Genomic DNA, 21359 nt, shown 5'->3' on the forward strand with positions numbered 1-21359 from the left:
AACTTTAAAGAAACAAGCACACAAAATTAGGAGAAACAAAAGGCGAAGGTTGAAAAAGTAAACAATAGAATCACAAACAACAACAACCGATAAAGACACACAAGCACACAAAACGCGCGGTCCAACCAGACCAAGGCAACCCTGCTAAACTGTATATCCGTATTTCTCCACCTTATGCATTTTTCTCTCCCCCCTCTGTCCACGCCGTACTTCTCGCAAAGTTGTACGATATTGATATAAGAGCTCAAGAGTATACTTCGTAGTCAGCGATTCGGAGGGCTAGGTTACAAAGCAGGAGTCTATAAATAAGTGGTAAAGAAGCCCCACACAAGTGTCGATGCAAATAAAGAAATACAAGATAGGCCTGTATGCCTTTATCAATATAAAATAACTGAGTTGTTAGACACAACTAAATAAATAAATAATAGGGGGCACCAATCTATCACAGCGTCTACCTCCAAACAAATTTATAGATTGCCCTAAAATACCACTTCTCACGCATTCTCTGTTTGACGAAATGCAACTGGTAAGGAGAAAATAACGGATTAAGTTTCCTCCACCTACATATTTCCATTATATATACATATATACATATACATTTATAATGAAAATCAGCATATATATAAAGATAGTAGTACAAAAAAAAAGTCTTGGCCCAATTTCATTTTAAAAAGTTGCGCACCTTTTTTCCTTTTTCTACTAATGATACGTTTTTCTCTGGATTATACCTTTATTTACCACTGCCCCTTTACAGAGGGAGACTGAGCCAAGGGGGAATGCTGTTCTCCGCCACATTGGCATCATCAATTGCCTTGTTATTGTGTTCCATGTGTTTACCCCTCAAATGTTGGATTTCAGCTCAAACGGTTTCTTGACGGTAAAGACATCTAGGAAGCGCGCCTCCTCTGGGATGTACTTCTTAACGGCGTTCCAAACGGCACCGGAGCGCAGCAGCTCTGCAAGATTTTTGATGTCGGTGTGCATTTCACGATCCTTACCCCAACTGGGGCAGACGTTACGGACGAGACTCCAGACCTTTTCCAGCGGCTCCGTCGACGTGAGCGGCCGCAGGAGATCGACGCCCTGGCAGGCGCACAGAAGCTCGATGGAAAGGATGTATTCGACATTTTCCACCACCTTAATGGCCTTGCGTGCGGCAAACCCTCCCATGCTAACGTGATCTTCTTGAGCAGCAGAGGTGGAGATGCTGTCAACGGAGGCGGGGTGACAGTAGACCTTGTTCTCCGAGACAAGGGCGGCAGCAGTGCAATGAGCGATCATAAAGCCCGAGTTAAGTCCTCCGTTTTCCACCAAAAACGCAGGAAGGCGGCTGAGAGACGGATTGTTAAGACGCTCGATACGACGCTCACTGATACTCCCAAGTTCATGCACACCAATGGCAAGCATATCAAGGGCCTTCGCTGGGTACTCACCGTGGAAATTGCCACACGAAACCACCTTTACCGCTCCATGCGGGAATACCAATGGGTTATCGGTGGCACAATTGAGCTCCGTGGTGAGGACGCCGTATACCCATTCGATGACGTCATTGGAGATCCCATGCACCTGGGGAGAGCAACGGATAGAATAGGCATCCTGAACGCGACCGCAAGCCTTATGGCTGAGTAGAATCGAAGAGATATGCTTCTCGTTGTGTAAAAGTGACCGCAGACGCTGAGCCACAATCTGCTGACCCTTGTGAGGACGCACACGGTGAATCTCGGGGTTAAGGGCACTCACAGATGCCAGTAGCGCTTCATGAGACATTGCAAGAACAACGTCCGCAAGGAGAGCAGCTCTTCGAGCTCGCACAACAGCTTCTGTACCGAGGGCAGAAATAAACTGCGTTCCGTTAATAAGCGCCAACCCTTCCTTCGCCTTCAACGTGATGGGTTCGATGCCCAGCTCCTGTAAAACAAGCCGGGCCTCACGGAACTTCAGGTTGTTAAGCGTTGCAAGGCGTCCTTCACCAAGCATCCCTAAGGCCAGGTGGGAGAGTGGACCCAGATCCCCGCTGGCACCAACGGTTCCTTGTTCTGGAATGTAGGGAACCACACCAGCGTTGAATGCCTTGGCGTACTTTTGAACCGTTTCCAAACGAATGCCGCTGTGACCTTTGCAGAGAATATTGACACGAAGGGCCATCATCATGCGGGCCCGTTGGGGTGTCAGGGGCTCCCCCACACATGCGCTGTGGGATCGAACGAGGTTCAGCTGCAGAAGCTCCAGTTGATCCGGTGCGATAATCGTTGACTCAAATTTACCAAAGCCTGTATTGATGCCATAAACCGTTTGATTTTCCTCAACAATCTTATCGATCACGGCACGTCCAGCTTTAATTTTTGTAACTGCCTCGTCTGAAAGTTCAATTGTGGCGCCCTTTTCATAGCCCAAAGAGTATAACGCATCAGGTGTAAGAGAGCAGCCATCAAGGATAACCCTCACCTGACTCTGCATTCTTTGTTAGTGCTCGCCACGCAAGAAGGAATATATAAATAAAGAATTGCTATTCTTCGCTATTAGTTTTCTAAAAGCACTTGTAGGTTCTTTCGCCACCGACAGGGGAAAAGAGCCGAACATCGCATTATCAACACACAACAACAACAAGTCGCAAGGAAACTGGAGTTTGTAGTGACACTGCACACACACAACGGTACAAACGTACGTAGACACAAATACACACGCACCCAAAAACAAGCGGCAACATTGTGAGAGGACGGACTTGAGAAAATTTGGCCAATGATGTTGTTGCTACTGGCACCATTAGTATCCCCCTCTCCATCTCTCTCCTACTTCCACTCCTCTAAAATTGCCTACTCCGCCGTCGCCTCACACGATGCGCTGCTTCCCTTCCCCCCACACTCACGGACTGAGGGGTGAAAAGGGACCAGAAAAAGAGAAAAATGGGTTAATAACTCAAAAGAAATTCCCCTCTCCTTTTTTCTTTCGTTTTGTTTTCTCTTATTTTCTACTTTCCGCCTGTTCCGCCTTCTTTGTCCTTTTTTTCTTTTTTACTTTTTTACCTTGAAATATCTTGCAGCCCCCCGTCTCCCTTCTTTTGTGCACTTCTCCCTCATACACCGTACTTTGCCTCTTCCGCATCATACTCGGCGAGGCTGTCAAGATACCGGCGAAGCACCTCCGTTTCAATGTTATCTTCCCACACGGTCTTCGAAAGCCTCGGTGGCGGAACGGTGGTATAATCCGCCTCATCCACGGTGGTGTGCTGTTTGTGGCCCTCAGCACGGTTCACGTACCGCCCGGCGAGTTCCACCGCAAAACCTGTCACAATGGAGCGATCGACCACCGTCTTAAAGACAAGTGTGTGGCCGGCAAGCTCCTTTGCTTCCTTGTGCAGCTCCTGCGCCACACGCTTGGCTTCCGCCACGTCGCTCTCCTTCCCTGGGGCCACGTATATTTTCGCCACAGCTTTATTCTGTTTGGCGTTGACGTACGTCTCAAAAACCTCCGCCACTTCCGGGATGAGGTCTAACATGCCGTTATTCTGCATCCACACCAGCGTAAAGAACGTGGGCTCCGATAGGTTCTTGAACTCGGCAACGTCCTCAATGATCGTCGTACGCTCCCAGAAGACGGGAAATTTACTCGAGGCAGTTGCGATCTTTTGAAAGTCCCTCAGGATAACATCAAAGTTTCCTGTCTGTTCAGCCGCCTTGTAAAGGAACTTTGCGAAAAGAACACTATCGCCGGGCACAATGTTCAGCGGAAATGCAGCCTTGTCAAAATCGCTAGTGTACAGCTTCTTGAGACCCTCCGATGGGGTGTAGAAGCGAGCCGCAGCGACAGACAACGCGCTTGCGGAGAAACGACGGAACATCCTATGCTCGTTACCTTAACCCACATAAAAAAAAAAAAGTGTAGATGGGGAGGGGGACGGTAAGTGGAGACATTCAGCAGAGCATAAAAAAAGAAAAAAAAACGAGGGGGAAAGAAGGGGGTGCCCCTGTGTCGATCATCTTGTACTCCTCCCTCCCCTTTTCTTTTCTTTCTTTATTTCCTGCACGCAAAATCAAAAGCTCAGATGATTGTAAAAAGAAAGGGGCACAGGCAAAAACAACAACAAATGAGGAGAGAGGGCAGAAGGAAGCTGTAACACATCTTCTCCAACCACTCTCGCACGCTACGCTATCGTTGTATGAAGTTGACTAACTAAAAAGGATTCCTACGCTTTTTTCTTCCTCCCATTTTTTAATATATATATGATCCTTGTCTTTGTAGTAGTGCATTTGCCTCTGGTAAATGTTGTCCATTTCAAGAGAACCAGTTATCCAGTTCTGATCCATGACTACGGCCCGTCTCCGTCTCCGCCTCCGCCGCCCCACTGGTCACCGCTCTCTTGGGAAACACAGTCCGAATCACCTTGAGCAGAAGTGGCATGATCGAATCCACATGGTGACTTTTGAGACACAACTGACTTTGCGACGGCCTCTTCTTGTTGAGAACAACTTCAACTAATCCATCAAATCCAAGCGTGGTAGTCACCTTACCGTAATATGAGATGAAGTCTCCCGAATCACGCTCCGGGGTGAGAAGAAAAATATGATTGCGTTCTAAAATGCCGCGCCGATCTGGCGAAGCAAGCATATTTTCCCCAAGTTCACCGAGTGTTTGCTTGATCTCCGCTGATTCATTCAGCGTCTGCCATTCAGCTACGAAGACGGACTTTTCTACTGGAATAGAAGGCGCCAAGAGTCTCTCCGCTGGCACCTCTACCCGGAAGATGAGGAGCGGCAGGTTTGTTCCCTTAATTCCAACCTCCAGTGCTGAACGTGCAACATCAAAGTGCCCTCTCGACACCTTAAGCGGCAGTTTCACCAAGCGTGTTTCACCAGCAGGCACGGAGGCCATAAAGTCGGAAAGCCCGGCCTCGGGAAGGTACCCCAACATGTTTAAATTGATCTGCAGCACAAGCTGATCAATTTTCACGGCTTGGTGGTTCACTAGGGCAATCCACAGCGCGGGCCCCTCCACCAGCTGACAATGCACAGCCACTCCAACACTCCCTGCCGGAAGAACCAACGGTGGCAGCCGTTGTTGTTCTTGTTGTTGAGGCTGTGCATCAAAAAGATCCGTATGACTGAACAATAGCTCTTGTTGCTGTTGTTCGGGTTGTTGCGGCTGCGCAGCCGAAGTCACGGATGGGCTGCCAAACAATTCATCCAGTGGATCCACATGATTAGATGCCAGGGGCCCGCTGGCTACTGATGTGGGATAGTTCGGATAAGCAACTGAATCAGGAGAAACGATTGGTGCCTGCACGACCGTGACGTTTTCTTCGGTCTCTTCTTCTTCCTCCTCGCTGGCATCCTCATTGAGAATTCCATACAGTGGAAGAAAGGATTGAAACGGTTTACCAAACACCACAGCAGTTGTGTTGATGGACTTCTTAAGGTCCGCCATCGTCATGGCGTCGCTGAAGGTACACTCCACGGTGATGGGAACATGGTGCCCGTGCACAATCTGCTTCATCTTCGCTACCCCCACACCTTTGGAGAGAAGCCGCCAATAGGCGTAGGCGCGGTCGTGCAGGTCAGGGTCCTCGCTTCGCGTCGTCAAGGTCTCCAGCACAACATTGAGCGTCTGCTCCATCCCCACCGGGTCACGTAAAAACATTTTGATGACGGCGCTAAGAATTGCCATCTGTACCGGTTGCTCGTACGACATCAGCTCGTCAATAAAGCGAGTAATAATCTGCCTTCCATTCTCAACAAAGTCGCAAAACTCGCCCAACATCCAGATGAGTGACACCTTCGCGTCTTCCTCCGAAACGACATCGGCACCGTGCTCAACAATAAGCGTCTCCAGAACGAGCTGCTCCGGGTACTTGCGGACAATGTTTTTGCAACTTGTGATCACCTGCGGTAACAGCTCTGGCCGTTTCGCAACAATGCGCAAGAGCAAATCCACACAGTTCGAGGCAACCGAATCAATTTTTAATGCAAGGGTCGCAATGCCTTTCACAACCTCTTCTGCAAATACCAAATCCACTTCAGAACTGTATTCATCTAACTCTTTTAATATCTGGACCGCCGTAGAGGGCGTGACAAGCTTCAGCAGAAGTCGCAGTTTTTCAAGCTTAACATACGGCGGATCTGTAAAGCGGACGTAAAAGAAATCGAGACTGTTGCAGATCAAATTGGGAAATACCACAAGTATAGCATGAATGTTCTTGCAAACCACGTACTGCGTCTCCGGATTTCCCCCCAAAAGTGTTACTAGCGCAGAGTTCACCCTAGAGCTGAAATGACTCACGGCCATTGAGCTGCATCGGTTGACAAGATTCACCACAACCTTGATCGCCCCCATTACAACAGAGGAATTGTTGTGGCTAAGTCGCGGCAGTACTCGGTTAATGATGTCCTCTGCCGTCCCTGCGCTTTTGGGCTTTGCATCAGCAAGAAGTTCCAGAATAAACAATTGACCCCATTCCGTACAGTCCGGCAGGTGATGCAGGAGACGGTTGATGCATTCGCCCGTTGGCACAATAGGTGTTGAGCTGTAGTTGTTCACTTCCGTTAGAACGGCCGCCGCATTGGCAGAGACAATAGAAAAAGTATCATTCAGCAGCTTCAGCAGCTCTGCACCAAACCCCTGATCCATAAACATTTGCATGTTTTGATGAAACAACTTTCCAAGACCGATGGCCGCGGTCTTGCGAACGTATGGGTCAGGGTCTGCCACGGCGCGTCGAAGAGGCTCCAGTGTGTACTCGGTTACCGAGTCCACGCGGATACACATCATCGTGCGCACCGCAAGAGCCCGCACAATGGGGGAGCTGTTGGTTGTGTCTTGCAAAAAGGTGTTGACCACCATCAGGGCTTTGTCAGGCTGCAGCTTAGCTGTGTTAAGAACATAAAGGTAGACCAACTTCTTGAGCTCGAGGTTTGGTGTCTGACCGAGCTTGACAACGTCCATGAAGAGGTAACTGACATCGCGGCCCATAGTCATGCCAGCAATGATACGCTTCACGGCATTCTTCTGCCTCTCCCTGTCGTTGCTGTTGAGTTCCTCGTGCAGCTCTACCCCCTCGCCACGCCTTGCAGTGCTGAAAAACCTTGAGCCTCCGCCGCCACGACGAAAGTTCTGCTGGATTTTCTCCTGAACCTTCCGCAAGACGGCATCCATCCCTCTCGCGACGGAACGAGGTCCTGTGCCGATAAATTTGTCTGTTTTTTTTTTTGTTTTGTCGTTGCTGTTTTCTCTCTCTCTCCCCCTTGTTCTACTTTATTTCTTCTGCCACCGTGTGTGTGTGTGTGTGTGTGTGGTTTCAAGAACAGGAAACGTCGCAAGCGGCGCACCAAATATATACATATATATATACAAAAAAAAAGAATAAGATGCATGCCATATCTTCCCGCATACGTGAGTGGTAAACGCGGGAGGAGGCATCAGAGAGGCGGTGACACCGCGGCAAAAAGGCGTGCGCTGCCACACCCAAGCAAAGTAGAGAAAGTTGAGCTACACAGATGCACTTATAAACATCCATGCACGTCCGTCGTTAAAATAGCATAGGGAAATAAGAGCATGAAATACTAGTCGTGCGAAAGACGCAAATACGTGTTCATTTCCTCTCTTTAGAGGCGGCTGGAATATAACTAAATGCGTACACGTATGAAAAATGGGCACGAACGCCAATATTCACCCTTTTTTTTTTATGCTGCTCTTTTTTTTTTTTTATTCCTTCGTTTGTGTGAAGTTTTCTTCTTTTTTTGTTACCCTACTCCCAGTCCCAGTGAAGGCGGATGCAGCGGTGGTGAAAACGAGGCTTCAACATGCCTAGCCTAACACGAAGGGCGCTCGCCGCCGGCGCGTCCGCCCCACCAGCAAGCAGCGGGGCTGCGGATATTTCTGATGGCATGTGACTGCCGTCTTCGAAAAGCCAAATATTCCCCGAGAGAGAGAGAAAGCAGAGTCTAAGCAACGACAAAACTACCAAAAGTAAACCTGCGCACAGAAACAAAATAACGGCGGAAAACCACGTGAAGCTTAACAAAAAAGGCGCGCGGTACGTGCCCACACTCTTGCGTAAGGTCACCTTTTTGGGGGGCCGTCCCACACCACAACGCCCTACACGTGCACAGGAAACAATGATCCATCAACTGGCGGGGTGGGCAGGATCTCGACAAAACAAACAAAAACAAAAGGAAGAAAAAGCGGGCGCGGCCAAGTGAGCAAAGGAAGTTCCCTCCGCTTATGTTTGCTGCCAAGCTGGAGGTAGCCGGAGCGACAGGGTCGCACACCAGCTGTAAAGAAAGATGTGGCTGCAAAAAGCAAAAAAAAAAAAAAACTCTCGCAAAGTAAAAAAAAGGGTCGCACATCAACACAAACGCAAACATAAAGCACACACACAAACAAAAAAAAAAAGACGTTTACAAAAAAAAAAAAAAAAGTAGCGGGAAGAGGGAAGGGCGCGGCGCGCTTTCTCCCGCGGCCCCTCCTCCCACAGAGGCATGCAAATACACATGCGAGACACGGGGCGGATCGCCCGAGAAACGCATAGCAGGTACAAAGACAAAAAAAAGAAAGAAAAGGGGGAAACGGCTCCCATGAAGAGCGGAGCGCAGAAACAAACAACGACCACAACAATGGAGGAGAGAAGAAAAAAAAAAACCACACAGACGAATACAAAAAAGCAAAAACTGAAAAGTAAAGAGGGATAAAAAAAAAAGGTAAAACAACAACAACAAGAAGGAAAAAAGAAAAGAAAAAAAACACTAAAAACACACACAAAATTATTAATTCACTTTTTGAGAGAATTTTGCTATTTTCCTCTCTCTCACTATCCTCCGTTCTCCCTCCCACCCCGCCGAACTTTACTCCGTTAGTGAACTGCAATATTGCGACGGTCGCCGATGCAGTAAAGAAACTTGCGGCATTTCAGAGGCTTGCTTATCTTCATCTCCAGCTCTGGCCAATATGCATTCAGACAGTAACACGACATCTCGTCCCCATCGTCGGTTGGAACCACTCGCAGGTTAAGAAGGTTCGAACTGCGGATGTACTCAGGCACGGTGATGTGCTCCTCGTTCCTGCGCCGCACCAGATCCTTCAAGAGTCCCAATATAGTGTACAGTGTGTGATCCTCCAGCTCGCCACCCTCATAGTCAGCTACAAGAACTCCATTTTGCTCAAATCCGCGGATGCAGTCAGGTGTGTTTTCAAATACAATTGTCGTCTCCGTGTCTCTACCCAGAAGTGTCAGATCTTTGCGGCACGACCTCCCTCTGAACCATGTGCTATCACGGGCAATTGTATGGTGCACACTGCCGTTGGTATCAATAAGTCGGACAACCGCCTCCGCGTACTGTTTCATTCCCGCCGTCCACACCACCGTTTCACAATTCTCCTCCAAAAACTGAAGAAGTTCTTCTATACCGGGGCGCACGTACAGCGGTCCTTCCCGTGCATACACAAGGGTCTCATCAAGGTCCAACACAACCGTTATTCGATCTGCCAACGTGCTGTCCTTCGGTGCAAGAAGTGTTCTCTCCGTCTTCGTTCCCAACGCATGCGCCTCAAAACGAGAACGACGACGCATCGCGCAGATGTACTCCTCCTTGAAACTCACGCCCCGCACCCTCTGTTGACGCATACTATACGGGAAAAGAAAAGGTCACTTAATATGCGTATCCTACCAAACTGTTATATCTCCACTCCACGCCCACGCGCGAGGAAGATACACCGCACAAAAAAAGAAAAAACGACAGAAAGTCAATTATACATACATATATGTATGCACGTTGAGGGAAACAGGAAGACCTTAATCAGTAACCAAAAGCAAGCGAGAGACAACAACAAAATTGGAAGACAACATCATCCAGGACATAGTTCATTATCATGAGTACACGTTATTATTGCGATTTCGAGAATGTGCACGCAGAGGGAGGCGCCTTCCCTGAAGGTTCCATGAGTTCGCGGGCAACCGACTCACGGTCACACCTAGGGCAGCGACAGGTGAAGAGGTAGTGCTCGTAGAGCTCCTGCTGGCGTTCGGGATAAGACAGGGTCTCATCAATGTAGCTGATGCATAGCTCTTCCCCTGGATCAATATCGCGAAGGGCGACAACCGACAGCATTTCATCACCAGAGTCGCTGTGGACGACTTGAAGGTTCGGCTCGCAGGAATGGTTGAGAAGACATCCAACGGTGTATATCCCCTGACCCCGCGAGCTTTGAAATAACTGTTCCACATCTTTGCCTGCCAGCTGCACCTCCCGTTCAAACGCGTTCATGGCGGCCATCCCACATGGTAGGCGCTGCACGAGTTCCTTCAGTCGATCGTAATTCGACGGAGGGCTACGCTCCTGTCCGTTAAGAAGCACTGCCCCAAGAAGCTCCGACCACCGCGTCACGGTCAACAGACCACGCTCCTCCTCGGTGAGCTGCAGGATGCGGTCCACCAGCGTCACCCCTGTCCAAAGGAACTCGTCCATTGTGTCTTTGTCTGCCACTGACGGCTGAGTATCACGCAACTGCTTGAATGTCTCCCGGTGCATAAACTGTTCCTGCTCACTTTGCTGCTCTCCGTCCTGCTTTTTTTGCCTGTCGTTGGACCCGTCTTCGGAAAAAAGATACGTAAAGTGAAAGGCCGACAACGGCGCCTTGATTAACTGTGCAATCGGCTTGTATGCCAACTCCAGCGTCTGACGGTGCAGGCGCACGTTCGTGAGGGCCATGCAGATGAAGCGGAAGGCGAGAAAGACCGTATCACTGTAGTCCACTCCTCTGCACTCCCAGTTGTGATGTATAAATTCGTAGTATGCTTTCCGCTGATCCTCAGTCATACTGCCAGGGCAACCAGCAAAATGAAATCGCAACCAGCCCGCTTGTCGACACCGCACAGAACAGAAGAGCATCGTGCAGCCACATTCCGCAAAGATGCACCGCACTGGTTGATAATGTACTTGTAGCTTAGCATAAGGCAGCTTCATCGCCAAGGCCCTGCTTCCCGTGACGCGCGTCACACAACACCGTGAACTCTCCAGTGACGCAAGGCAACTTCCGCAAACGGGAATCCCACGCAGCGTGTCGTCCAGATTCTGTGAGCAGCACAAGGCCGTTTCCTCGTGCACAACATCTCCCTCATTTATCTTCCGCGTAGAAAACAGCCCCTTCCCCTTTAGTGGGTCAGTTTTGATGCAGTAGCACCCCCCGTCGGTCAGGGCTCGGTAGTACACCTCATCATAGCTCCACGATGGTAGAGGCGACTCCGTGGTGAAGGACGTGACAGAGAACTAACGGATGCAAAAGCAAAGGCGTCAGGAGGCAAACGGAGAAGCACACGCATACAACAAACAAAAAGTAGAAGCAATCATGGCCACTGCAAAGAGGAAAAATGGGGGTAATGGTGACACCCCGCCACGACGAAACACTCACACGTGCACGCGACAACAATAGTAATAATAACCCTGCAACGCCTCTACCACACATTTTTTTTTTCATTACTTTTTTCCTTCAGGGCGTCGCACAAAAAAACAACAACAAACAATAACATAAAGAAGAAGAGAGTGAGTGTGTGAGAGAGAGAGAGAGAGATCAAAAAATGATTCCCCCCGTTTTTCCCTCTTTCCTTTCAAACTTGTTCACTCCATCAAAACAGCAAGATTGTAGTCCGATATCAAAAACTGACTATGGTCCCGCAGCAAATAGTGTTTGCAACCCATCTCCTTTAATCGACAGGCAATGCGGTGAAAACTCAACACCTCTTCTGCGTTGCAAAACTCATAATGGGCAGCATAACCGCTGCGTTCGTCTTCCCCTTCGCTGTAGCAGAGGTCTGCCCCGCTGCCTCCAACTGCGGTTGTCCCAGCGTCAACGAGCCGCTCCCACGGCACCTCGCTTGTAAAGAGCAGTTTCACATTGTGCTGGTACAACTCATCCACTAAAATAACAAACTGCTGCGCGGCGTTCTTGCTCACAGCAGCAACGTGTGGGATGTTCAGGATGATAACGGTGTGAAACGATTTGGCGATGCACTGAAAATCGGGGGGGCCGAGGAAACCGCAGATGTGCGCAAACTCAAACAGCGCCACACCTCCACAATGAAGTGGCACAACAAGTTCCCGTCCGTATAGCCAGATACTTGAATCCAGCTCCCATGCCCGATTGCCCGTAAATCCCCGTTCCACGCGTTGAATAAGCTGCTTCGCGTTTCCCATGGTATTTGGATAAAGAAATATGACATCGTGATAGCTACGTGACGCGTTCTCCCTATAGTCGTTGATGCCACCACAGTGGACCACGTCGCAGTAGCGCCACAACATTGGGAGGAAGTGCTCACATGCGGCTGAGATATGGGCCAACTCATGTGGTGGACGATTACTCGTCGTGAAGAGAATCAACCCTCGTGGTAGGGCCCGAGAAAAAAACGACGCCAATAGTGCCGCATGTGTCACGTCAAATGTCTGGAACTCATCAAGGCAGAGAATCGGGGACTCACGCAGCACGTCCTCCACCACGCAATTGATGGGAGACACTTTCTGGTCCTTTGGCGCTGTCACCTCCGCCCTGTGCAGTCGAATGACAATATCCGACATAAAGGAGTGCAAATGTGTCCGACGCTTCCGCCAGCCAGGCGTTTCACTAAGCTCAAAAAGATCCAAAATCACAGTCTTGCCAATGCCAATGCTTCCCCACATGTAAATACCTGTTTTGCGTTCAACACCCATATTCTCTGGCCAGTGGACGCCCACGTCCTGTGTCACCCGGTCGGGGAATGCATGTCGCCGAGCCCAAGATCGCAGGCGCATAAGTTTCTCGTTTATAACATCCATAATACCAGGTGCGGTATGGTCAGGTGAAGCAGGGCCACTTGTATCCAAACCCGTCTCTTCTAGCGAATGGATATATTTTAACAGTGGTGTGCATGCCTGTGCCATCTCCCGCTGCCTTGGGTCATGCCTCAGAGTCCCTTTTTGGACTAGAGCATCGTACATTTCCGTCACTGTTTGCCTGCTAGATACGTGTGCACGCCACATATTACGGGCGACCCGGGAGCATCGCATCGCATTGCTGGAGACGAAGACGCGCGGAAGAGTAAGAGAAAGGAACAAGAGTGGAAAAAAAAAAACAAGGAGAAATGCAGTGTAGGGTAAAGAACACGACAATCAGCAGCGGCGGAAGCAGGAGGAGGAAGAGGAACTCCAGCAATCAGGGCAATCAGAATCCTCAGCGGAAGGAAAGGAACGAACAACGGATCTAGACAGACAAAAACATCGAGAAATGCAAATGATCATGGTGATCGCCTACGCTCCTTCCAGTGACATCCTGCGGAGCTCCTCAAGCTTCACAAGAGACTCGGCACTCAGCTCTTTTCCGCTAAATGCACTTGTGATAAGCTCATGGGCGTCCCGGAGAAGCCCGCTAAACGCCGCCGCCGCTGTCTCCTTCGCGAGAAGTGCCACTACACCTCCTACCGCTCGCCCAGGAATCTCCACGTAGACGTGGAGTTGTGTGTGAAGAAGAAGACTACAAATCAATGCAAAAAGAGCACCGTTATGAGCAGGATCGGCACCAAACTTGGCCTTTTCGACTCGCTCCTGCAGTTCCTTCTTCACCGCCGCAAGGGTTTCCCTCTCCACCTTTTTGTTTGGTTGGTGAAAGGAGGAAATTGCGAGTTGACCAGTGGTGCACATTTCTTGCAGAAGATTTATAAAGTTCTCTACCGACTTGCCATTGGCAGCCTCCACCATAGGCAACAGTGCTGAACGCCGCTTTTCTGGAAACAGTCGCAATGCCTTTTGGAGTACTGTACCAGTGGGCTGTTCCAGCATCACAAGCTCAGATACACGCTCAAACGTCTCAGCCGCATCCAGACTCTCGTTAAGAAGAATATCACGCACCATTGGAAGGGCACGTGCGTTCAACACGTGCCTATTAATGGCCGTAGATACAAGCACATCCAACTGCGACGAGCACCACGCAACTCCCTTGAAGACCACAAATAGCTGCACCCAGGCTACGCCCAGTGAGAGCTGCAGCTTGGAACGCGTTCGCTTCAGGTCCACAGACGCGTTTTGTTCTGCAGCAGCCACCAATTCATCATAGATGTCCCTCGCCACATCCATCCATTGAGAAGAAAGATCCTCAAGGGCCTGTGAGTATTCCTCCAAAGCGAGGCCTGTCACCTCGGCCAATACATGCATAAATACTTGTTCTTGTTCTTCTCCAAACACAGTACGCTCCGAGGCTTTTTTCGGTTTCTTGTCTCCCCTTTGTTTGAGCATCTCCTCAAAGACAGCATGCAGCCGCACCTTCACTTTATCCAAGGTCGATTCATGAATAAGCACGCCCCCGTCTAGAATGGCACAAGAATTAATAATAGGATGCAGCTCACGCAGTCGTCTCAGCAGTATATCAGAATCCTTCTCAAAGTCTACGGCGGACGGCAGGTGAACTGTAAGGTCCAGCGCCAGAGTGTCGCCCTGCGCAAGATCCTCAAGAGCAATGAGATTGGCGAGAAATCGATCGGAGACAAAACAACTGGAAAGGGCATGACCCGCGTTAGGGTAAAGTTCAGTACGAGCCACCGGTGCCGATTCCACAGAAGCCTCCGTGTTCTGATTACGACGCCCTCGCCGTTTACGCGGCTCTGTGCCGGTTGTTGTTGTTGTAGGTGCGGCTGTAGTCCCTCCCAAAGCAGGGTTGTACTTTCCGAGAAGAAATTCTTTCGCCTGCGGGATGCCGTGCCGGTGCAACTGTGTGTAGTCAATGAAACCATTGGAGAAGTAAACATTTTCCACTTGTTCTGCACGAGTGACTTCAAAACAAGTTGGAACATAGATCACTCCCTCGACTTTGCCAGGAGCTTCAGAGCGAACGGCCTCGACGACGGAATCCATAAGCGGCAGAAAGAGATTGTGCCGCTCGAAGAATGCTGTCAGGTTCACTGGCCGCATCACCGCCATAAGTCCTGCCCGCAAGATAACTTTTTGCGAGTGAACAAACTGCTTCGTGTAGATGGCGTTTCCCTCGGCAATCGCACGCAGCCTGCATGACTCCATCGCTTTCATGAGAAGGTCTTGTGCAAAAATGGAGCTAAATCGATGAGTTTTTGCGAATTCCGAAATATCAAGAAAACCTTGCTCATTCAACACATCGGCTGCAGCCCGAACGGTTGAGTCCAAGTATTCGTCTGTCATGAGCTCCCCGCCTTCAATGCGGATAGCAGGGTCTTCGAGCACCTCTGGGAGCACACGCTCAATATATGTGACGTGCACATTCAGACAACCGGGCAGGTCAACCACATTCATCCGCCCACCATTGACGGCAATTTCATCGACAACCTCGCGCCGCAGGTGATCCCACGTGAGGTATTCCTTGCCATCAACCGTGTAAAGGAGGTCAACCAGTTTATTTTCTCGCAACACATTGATAATCTCAACCACGTTACGCTCTCCAATCTGATTGGGGACCTCCTGTCGCTGAATGGCCTGGAACTTTTTCACCAGCTCGCTTAGCTCCGTATCACACATCCTTTCTACCTAAAGAAATGAGACATATATGTATACATACAAGCAGGTGTATGCGCATGTGCGAAACGTGAGAAAAATAGAAAATAATAATAATAACAATAATAATAGAGAAAATAGAACCTTGCAATAGTGCCGCTTCAAGACAGTGCAGTACAAAATCTTGCGTCAAAGTCAGGGCCACGTCAAATAAATTCACCCGCTATCCAAGAACTTTGTTACCCGCACCAAGAGAGCACATGAGTGCCGCGGGCAAACACCTGCCCGGACTTTTCGTCCTCGAAGGAGAAGTCCATGAACGCAAGATTGCCGACGTCCAAGCTAACGAGCCGTGTAAGACAGATGCACTCCGTATTCTCCGCAATAGCGTTGAGAAAACTGATCTCAAAGCTCACTGAATTGAGCTTTTCGCTTGTCGTGACGGCACTCAAGTGCACCCGCGTAAATGCGTCCGCAAGAGTTGACAAGGCACCGCCATGAGCGGATTTAAACCCATTCAGCGCGCCGTAGCGTACTGTCCAAGGGAAACTCAGCACCCCATCTTTTTTCTCTATAACTTTGTCCGGTGCAAACTCCACCGTTTTCATGACTCCAGCGCTGTAACCCCCCTTCTCGCCAAGAGCCCTCGCAGCCTCCTTCCTCACGTACATGAGCGCTGTAGCACCCACACATCGCGTGCTCTGTTGCATGCCGTTCCGACCGTATGACTTCTTTTTCCTTTCCTTTTTTGTATTCACGATATTTATTTTACCCCGTTCCCTTCGCTGTTGTGTTGTTGCTAGATGTTTGGCTGTATGGTCCACTGCAAGGCACAATTCTGCTGTGATTATCCCTCTTTAAAGCAAGAAAAAAAGGGGGGAAGGGGGAAGAGAGAATTCAACGATATCCACATGATTCATGTGTAACTGTTCGCAAGTACCAGTGCATGTGTGTGTGTGAGAGAGAGAGAGCTGAAGGTTGGTCTGCAGCCGCAGGCGTCTTACTCTGCGTTTCTTCTTTTTCTTTCTTGTGCGCTTCTGTTCCCTCCCTCTAACCTGCATGTGTATGAACCGTTGTTTTTTCGCGGCGTTGGTGATGTTTGCCGCCTGGAGTGTCACTCCACCCACCCACCCCCACCACCACACACACACATCCATATGTGAATGCGTGTAAAAAATAATAATAATAGAGAACTCTGCACGAAGGATAGAGGCACTAGGTAGGAGACCATGAGAAAATGAGGTCCCCAACTACGTCCTCATGAGACAAAGCAAAGGTTTGTGGGTCCTCCAGGTCCACGAAATGTTTCGCCCGTCGTAGCACCCGTAGCCGCCCTGTCGGCAATACTTTGCTCCTGTTCTCCATCGCGGTGGAGTCGTTGAAGGGCAAATAGTTCAGATGGAGCAACTTTTGATGAACCAAGTGGTCCCCGCACGTACGGTGGTGAAGCGACATCAGCCGCCTAGGCATCTGTTCCCCGCACCGTCTGCAGGGGAAAACAAAATCCCGAAAGTCGTCCTCCTCACTCCCGCTTGGGTCATCATCGTTGTGGCGTTTTCGTTTACGAGACACGTCTTGCCGATTCTGCAGAATCTCATCATAGGAGGAGAAACCCCAGTACCTCGAACCGTATGTACACAAAACCTCCTCCCCCGGGACAAGGTCTCGGCTCGCGACAACAAACACACGGCCAGGGTGCATATCGTATTCCCGCATTTCAACATTGGCGGCAGCTGGCCCGTTGTCGTTGATAAAGGTCGCCAGCGAGAGGTGGCTACCATTCTCATCTACCCCATCCACATAAATGGGTGCGGTTCGCAGCTTCACAGTGTAGACACCCTGACTGGAGTTCTTGGGCAGACGGTGAAACACTCGACCAACGTACTCACAAATCACAGCACCCTGCCGTAGTGCCCTTGACGAACGTAGGAAGAGCCCAAGGCCAGCCTTGTCACTAATCATTGACTTGCGGACCTCAAAAAAACGGTGCTCCGCCTCCTGTGGTATGTAATGTACCAGCGTCTTTTCGGCAACGCGGAGAAGTGTCATGCCAAGCGCCTGGTATTCTTCTGTGATAAGGAGGTTGCGAGACACAATGCGGCTCATGGATTTCAAAACATAGGCGTTGTCGCCCCACTTCATCATGACACCATCCGCCATCAGTTTCAGGCAGACCTCAGCAATATTGTCAACTGATACGACTCCGCCCAAAGCGTCAGAGATCCGCTTTGCTGTCAGGGGGACACGCGCCCGTCGCAGTATTTGCGTAACAGTGCGCTCTAAAACTTCGCATAGCATACACTATGACGGCCAGAAATAAAAACCTAAGTGGTCCACACACTATCCCAGCTGGAGAGTGGAAAAAACGACGGTGGAGGGAGAAGTTAAAACAAAAAAAAACTCAGAAAGGCGACACTCAGATCACCAGTAGAAGACATAACGCGAAAGCAACACGTGATACACAGACACATATATGCTTTTGTTTGCACGTGCTAGTTACGCGCCACTCCCCATTCCCACTACGTATCGGCAATCGTTTGTTTCAGTGTGCGTTCTATTTGTACTCGTCATGAAGTTGCGGTCATGCCATTAAGGGTCCCTTGGCATTATCGCTATTACCAACAGCGTCAAGTTCGGAGAAGATCTGCAAGACCGAGAACATCCATTACGGCTACCAACGACCCACCCAGTGAAAGAAGAACACCAAGAAGCAAGAGGGCCCAAGAAAGAAAGCTGTCCAGCGCGGAAGTGAGATGGGTCCTACTCCGCTTCATTTTCAATGCAAAGAGCGCTGGCAGCGTCATAGAAAGCGTTGAACTGAACAGTGCCCCAAGCAAGGCCACCACCTTTGATACGTCTGGAAGAAGAATGGCGCAGCCCGCGCCAATAATCGCCAGTGCGATGCCTATACGCACACGAGACCGCTTCGACACCCTTGAAGTTGTTCCATCCGAGAGAAACATAAATACTGCAAAACGACACGGAAATACGCCAAACACGTAAGACGTGGCCGCACTAAAACAACATAAAACTTGACAAAAAAACATGAGATTATCTTGTTTAATATCGTACAGATCCAAAATATCTCCCTTTATCATGTGAGGGAAAGATAAACTTCCAAAAATGCCTAGCGGAAGGTAAAGCGCCGTCGCCATGGCAAGAGCCAAGCAAATGCAGACTAAAAGAGATTCACCCGTGCGGTCGTCAAGGTCTTTGATGACGTCCATAACGTTAGACTGCACTTCATAGGAAAAGACAAAGATGGAGACTGTAAACAGGTAGGGCAGTATTGGTTCCCAGCGTGCGACGCTTCGATGGGTCTCCTTCACTTCAGTCTGCATGATAAGGCCCAGCTCTCCACGCGGCGCCAATGGGACAAAGAACCGATACACAATGGATAACACAATGAACGTCGTCATAATATTGCTGGCAAAACCCATTGTTCGAAGCGATGCTAGACGTGAATTGAATGTCAACGGCGTCACACACGCCACAAATAATATAAGGGCAAGGATGCTGCCAAGGTTCCCCTGCAACCATGTTGGAAGAAACGATCCCTTCACAGTAATGATATTCCTAACGATGTCGTTCAAAAAACACAGGTACACCACCGAACTTCCAAAGTTGTAAAAGAGGAGGATTGACCGCACGAGCCACCTTCCCTTCGCCCCAAGAAAAAACCCTGCCACGGACTCGTAATCATCCGATGCAGCTAAAACAGAGGCATGGGCAAGAATCCGCACAGAAATGATAGTTACAATGATACAGAAAAATATGCATACAATGGCAAAACTAAGGCCAGCAATGGAGAACGCTAGTGGCAACGCAAGCATAGAGGGCGTGACTGCTGTTGTGAGGAGACTCAGGCAGCCCGAGCCCATGCCGCCCCCTGGGAAGCAACTCTCCAGCAGTGACCTCCGCATCTCCTGCACACTCGTCGTGGTGCAGGCATCGTATAAAAAACCGTAGTCTCTCAGATGTCTCCTTTCATCACAACTTTCGTTCTCTTCAGCGGAAACCCGCCCAAAAAACATAACCGTCTAAATGCTCACAGGCCTTGTCACTTGCTTCTGGTGCTGGCCGCCAACTAAAAAGACAAAAAAACAACGGCAAGAGGGAGCAAGAGAAAAAGAACAAAACAAAATAATAATAAAACTGTGTGTGTGTGTGTGTGGCAAGTTCGCAAAATCTGGCTGCATGTTCAGGCAGTGTACACTGTTCTTCTCTTCGTTGCCATCTGTGCTCCGCTCTTACACATTCTTTAGCTGAAGAAAAAGAAAAAAATATATATGCAAAATGGTGCCGGCTTGGCAAATTATGCAAAAACAGCCTCGCCTTTTCGTACATCATTGCGTACTTTCTGAAGCTGTTTGAAGCCCAGCTGACCGTCCAGTCTATACTTTTCCATAAGCGCCTCGACGGCGCATTCCGGGAGGCCAAGCTTCACCAGCTCCTCCTCGAGTTCTGACAACTCCAAGTATCCATTGCCATCCTTGTCCCAGCGCTGGAACAGTACATGGTCAGCCCTATCCTCACCGCTGTCAAGGAACAGCAGCGGAAACATGCCAAGAAACAAACCTATCATTATGCCGAGAGTTCCGCCAATGTGACCAGCCAAAAACACCTGCTGGCCCTTCATCTGGCTTTCAGTCAAGACAGGGATGTTGAAGTTTACCTTCTGCACCGCCTTGTCAATAACACCGTGGATCTGCATTCCCAAAACACCCGAGAAGATATTGCCCATGGCGGCACACGCCATCACAGAGCAATTCAGGTAAAGCCCAAGTGTGCTATCAATTGCGTCTCCTGCAAGTATCATTATGGTATTATCCAGGAAACCAAATCCCACAAATGGTAGACCTGCCCCAAATGCTATCCACACCAATGTGAGAAACGGCACCTTCTCTTCTTCCCCAGCCACAACAGGGTTTTCTGGTTGTTGTGGGGGAGTCCCTCGGTGTCTTCTACGCAAAGCACTCTCTAACCAGTGATCAAAAGTCTTTGGGGGAGATGCTGAGGTCCTTGTCGACATCCGCCCGCTCCACCTCTGACGCGGCACTCTCCTTACCAAACCACTCCATGGCCCCACCGGCAACAAGCAAACGCCGTCTGCTCTGTGCATCTAGCCTTCCAACCAAATCAATCAAAAGCTTGGGGTTATCTTCAAATACCTTAACAAGTTGCTGCAGCTCCTTTTGATTTAGCGCAGCATCCTTATTACTGGAGAAGTGTCTCGTTCCCCACAGCCTCTTCCCTGCGACGATGGGAGAAACGCGACAGACAAGCCGCTTCATCCCCTCGGGACCGCAGCTTCAACTAGCCCAATCACAACAGAAGCGAGGCGCTTCTCGGGTACAACGCCGCAGGAGGGAAACAAAAGGGGAAACAACAAATTCTACTAAGAAAAACAATAGACAAAACGGAACGAAACAAAAAAGAGTGTATAAAGAAGAACAAGTGCATAAACCCCAAATATACATAAATAAATAAATAACGAGCTACGGTGAAGCAGAAAAGATAGAAAAAACAACTCCCCCGCACAACACAAGTCAAAACCCAACACACACACACACACACACACACACACACACACACATGTGAACGTAACAAAGAAGTGCTGTGTCACAGAATTAGAGCGGTTAAACGATAGTAAAATCACTTTCATCACTTCAATGGGTTCTTGAAGACGATTGGGTCGGCCCCACACCGCGACCCCGATCTCAATGCAGGCGGTGAGGTGCTCCACCGCTGTGGAGCTCCCGTCAGCCTCATACACCCTTACAAGCTCCTCCGAAAAGACATACGGAAAAATGCTGCATGTAGTCGTCCCTTGCGTGTTGAACGGCTACGCTGTCAATAGTCTCCGACATTTACTGGAACACCTACGTC

The 21359-nt window shown here is 49.5% G+C and overlaps 12 protein-coding genes and 2 pseudogenes across 12 annotated transcripts, besides 12 other annotated features; 1 reads left to right on the forward strand and 13 right to left on the reverse strand.

Annotated features, from left to right (window-relative positions):
- Positions 1–561: 561 nt before the first annotated feature.
- Positions 562–631: a microsatellite.
- Positions 632–840: 209 nt separating this feature from the next.
- Positions 841–2457, reverse strand: TraAM80_02066 (putative histidine ammonia-lyase; the record flags this gene model as incomplete). Its single annotated transcript, XM_029379085.1, has 1 exon — positions 841–2457. One exon carries the CDS (start codon positions 2455–2457, stop codon positions 841–843), a length of 1617 nt encoding a protein of 538 aa, XP_029241051.1.
- A 616-nt stretch (positions 2458–3073) lies between these two features.
- TraAM80_02067 (ATP synthase OSCP delta subunit-like protein) lies at positions 3074–3838 on the reverse strand (the record flags this gene model as incomplete). Its single annotated transcript, XM_029379086.1, has 1 exon — positions 3074–3838. One exon carries the CDS (start codon positions 3836–3838, stop codon positions 3074–3076), a length of 765 nt encoding a protein of 254 aa, XP_029241052.1.
- Positions 3839–4272: 434 nt separating this feature from the next.
- TraAM80_02068 (putative beta-adaptin) lies at positions 4273–7146 on the reverse strand (the record flags this gene model as incomplete). Its single annotated transcript, XM_029379087.1, has 1 exon — positions 4273–7146. One exon carries the CDS (start codon positions 7144–7146, stop codon positions 4273–4275), a length of 2874 nt encoding a protein of 957 aa, XP_029241053.1.
- Positions 7147–7262: 116 nt separating this feature from the next.
- Positions 7263–7285: a microsatellite.
- A 37-nt stretch (positions 7286–7322) lies between these two features.
- Positions 7323–7341: a microsatellite.
- Positions 7342–7665: 324 nt separating this feature from the next.
- Positions 7666–7735: a microsatellite.
- Positions 7736–8286: 551 nt separating this feature from the next.
- Positions 8287–8308: a microsatellite.
- A 32-nt stretch (positions 8309–8340) lies between these two features.
- Positions 8341–8410: a microsatellite.
- Positions 8411–8617: 207 nt separating this feature from the next.
- Positions 8618–8753: a sequence feature (A-rich).
- An 89-nt stretch (positions 8754–8842) lies between these two features.
- Positions 8843–9613, reverse strand: TraAM80_02069 (nuclear lim interactor-interacting factor; the record flags this gene model as incomplete). Its single annotated transcript, XM_029379088.1, has 1 exon — positions 8843–9613. The coding sequence occupies one exon, from the start codon at positions 9611–9613 to the stop codon at positions 8843–8845; it is 771 nt and encodes a 256-aa protein (XP_029241054.1).
- Positions 9614–9872: 259 nt separating this feature from the next.
- Positions 9873–10952, reverse strand: TraAM80_02070 (SET and MYND domain-containing protein; the record flags this gene model as incomplete). The annotated part of the gene is made up of 1 exon (XM_029379089.1): positions 9873–10952. The coding sequence occupies one exon, from the start codon at positions 10950–10952 to the stop codon at positions 9873–9875; it is 1080 nt and encodes a 359-aa protein (XP_029241055.1).
- A 565-nt stretch (positions 10953–11517) lies between these two features.
- Positions 11518–11556: a sequence feature (GA-rich).
- A 47-nt stretch (positions 11557–11603) lies between these two features.
- Positions 11604–12956, reverse strand: TraAM80_02071 (putative ATPase; the record flags this gene model as incomplete). Its single annotated transcript, XM_029379090.1, has 1 exon — positions 11604–12956. The coding sequence occupies one exon, from the start codon at positions 12954–12956 to the stop codon at positions 11604–11606; it is 1353 nt and encodes a 450-aa protein (XP_029241056.1).
- Positions 12957–13265: 309 nt separating this feature from the next.
- On the reverse strand, positions 13266–15494 carry TraAM80_02072 (uncharacterized protein; the record flags this gene model as incomplete). Its single annotated transcript, XM_029379091.1, has 1 exon — positions 13266–15494. The coding sequence occupies one exon, from the start codon at positions 15492–15494 to the stop codon at positions 13266–13268; it is 2229 nt and encodes a 742-aa protein (XP_029241057.1).
- Positions 15495–15566: 72 nt separating this feature from the next.
- Positions 15567–15610: a microsatellite.
- Positions 15611–15709: 99 nt separating this feature from the next.
- On the reverse strand, positions 15710–16180 carry TraAM80_02073 (uncharacterized protein; the record flags this gene model as incomplete). Its single annotated transcript, XM_029379092.1, has 1 exon — positions 15710–16180. The coding sequence occupies one exon, from the start codon at positions 16178–16180 to the stop codon at positions 15710–15712; it is 471 nt and encodes a 156-aa protein (XP_029241058.1).
- A 410-nt stretch (positions 16181–16590) lies between these two features.
- Positions 16591–16622: a microsatellite.
- Positions 16623–16685: 63 nt separating this feature from the next.
- On the reverse strand, positions 16686–17768 carry TraAM80_02074 (putative high mobility group (HMG) box domain-containing protein; the record flags this gene model as incomplete). The annotated part of the gene is made up of 1 exon (XM_029379093.1): positions 16686–17768. One exon carries the CDS (start codon positions 17766–17768, stop codon positions 16686–16688), a length of 1083 nt encoding a protein of 360 aa, XP_029241059.1.
- A 329-nt stretch (positions 17769–18097) lies between these two features.
- TraAM80_02075 (amino acid permease aap11ld-like protein) lies at positions 18098–19504 on the reverse strand (the record flags this gene model as incomplete). Its single annotated transcript, XM_029379094.1, has 1 exon — positions 18098–19504. The coding sequence occupies one exon, from the start codon at positions 19502–19504 to the stop codon at positions 18098–18100; it is 1407 nt and encodes a 468-aa protein (XP_029241060.1).
- A 22-nt stretch (positions 19505–19526) lies between these two features.
- On the forward strand, positions 19527–19736 carry TraAM80_02076 (hypothetical protein; annotated as a pseudogene).
- A 49-nt stretch (positions 19737–19785) lies between these two features.
- On the reverse strand, positions 19786–20289 carry TraAM80_02077 (uncharacterized protein; the record flags this gene model as incomplete). The annotated part of the gene is made up of 1 exon (XM_029379095.1): positions 19786–20289. One exon carries the CDS (start codon positions 20287–20289, stop codon positions 19786–19788), a length of 504 nt encoding a protein of 167 aa, XP_029241061.1.
- A 172-nt stretch (positions 20290–20461) lies between these two features.
- TraAM80_02078 (uncharacterized protein) lies at positions 20462–20764 on the reverse strand (the record flags this gene model as incomplete). The annotated part of the gene is made up of 1 exon (XM_029379096.1): positions 20462–20764. One exon carries the CDS (start codon positions 20762–20764, stop codon positions 20462–20464), a length of 303 nt encoding a protein of 100 aa, XP_029241062.1.
- Positions 20765–20874: 110 nt separating this feature from the next.
- Positions 20875–20905: a sequence feature (A-rich).
- Positions 20906–21029: 124 nt separating this feature from the next.
- Positions 21030–21066: a microsatellite.
- A 70-nt stretch (positions 21067–21136) lies between these two features.
- Positions 21137–21340, reverse strand: TraAM80_02079 (hypothetical protein; annotated as a pseudogene).
- Positions 21341–21359: the final 19 nt, after the last annotated feature.

This window comes from Trypanosoma rangeli (genome assembly GCF_003719475.1).
Source record: "Trypanosoma rangeli strain AM80 chromosome Unknown Tra_15.4_contig_00045, whole genome shotgun sequence".
Classification (NCBI taxonomy): domain Eukaryota; phylum Euglenozoa; class Kinetoplastea; order Trypanosomatida; family Trypanosomatidae; genus Trypanosoma; species Trypanosoma rangeli.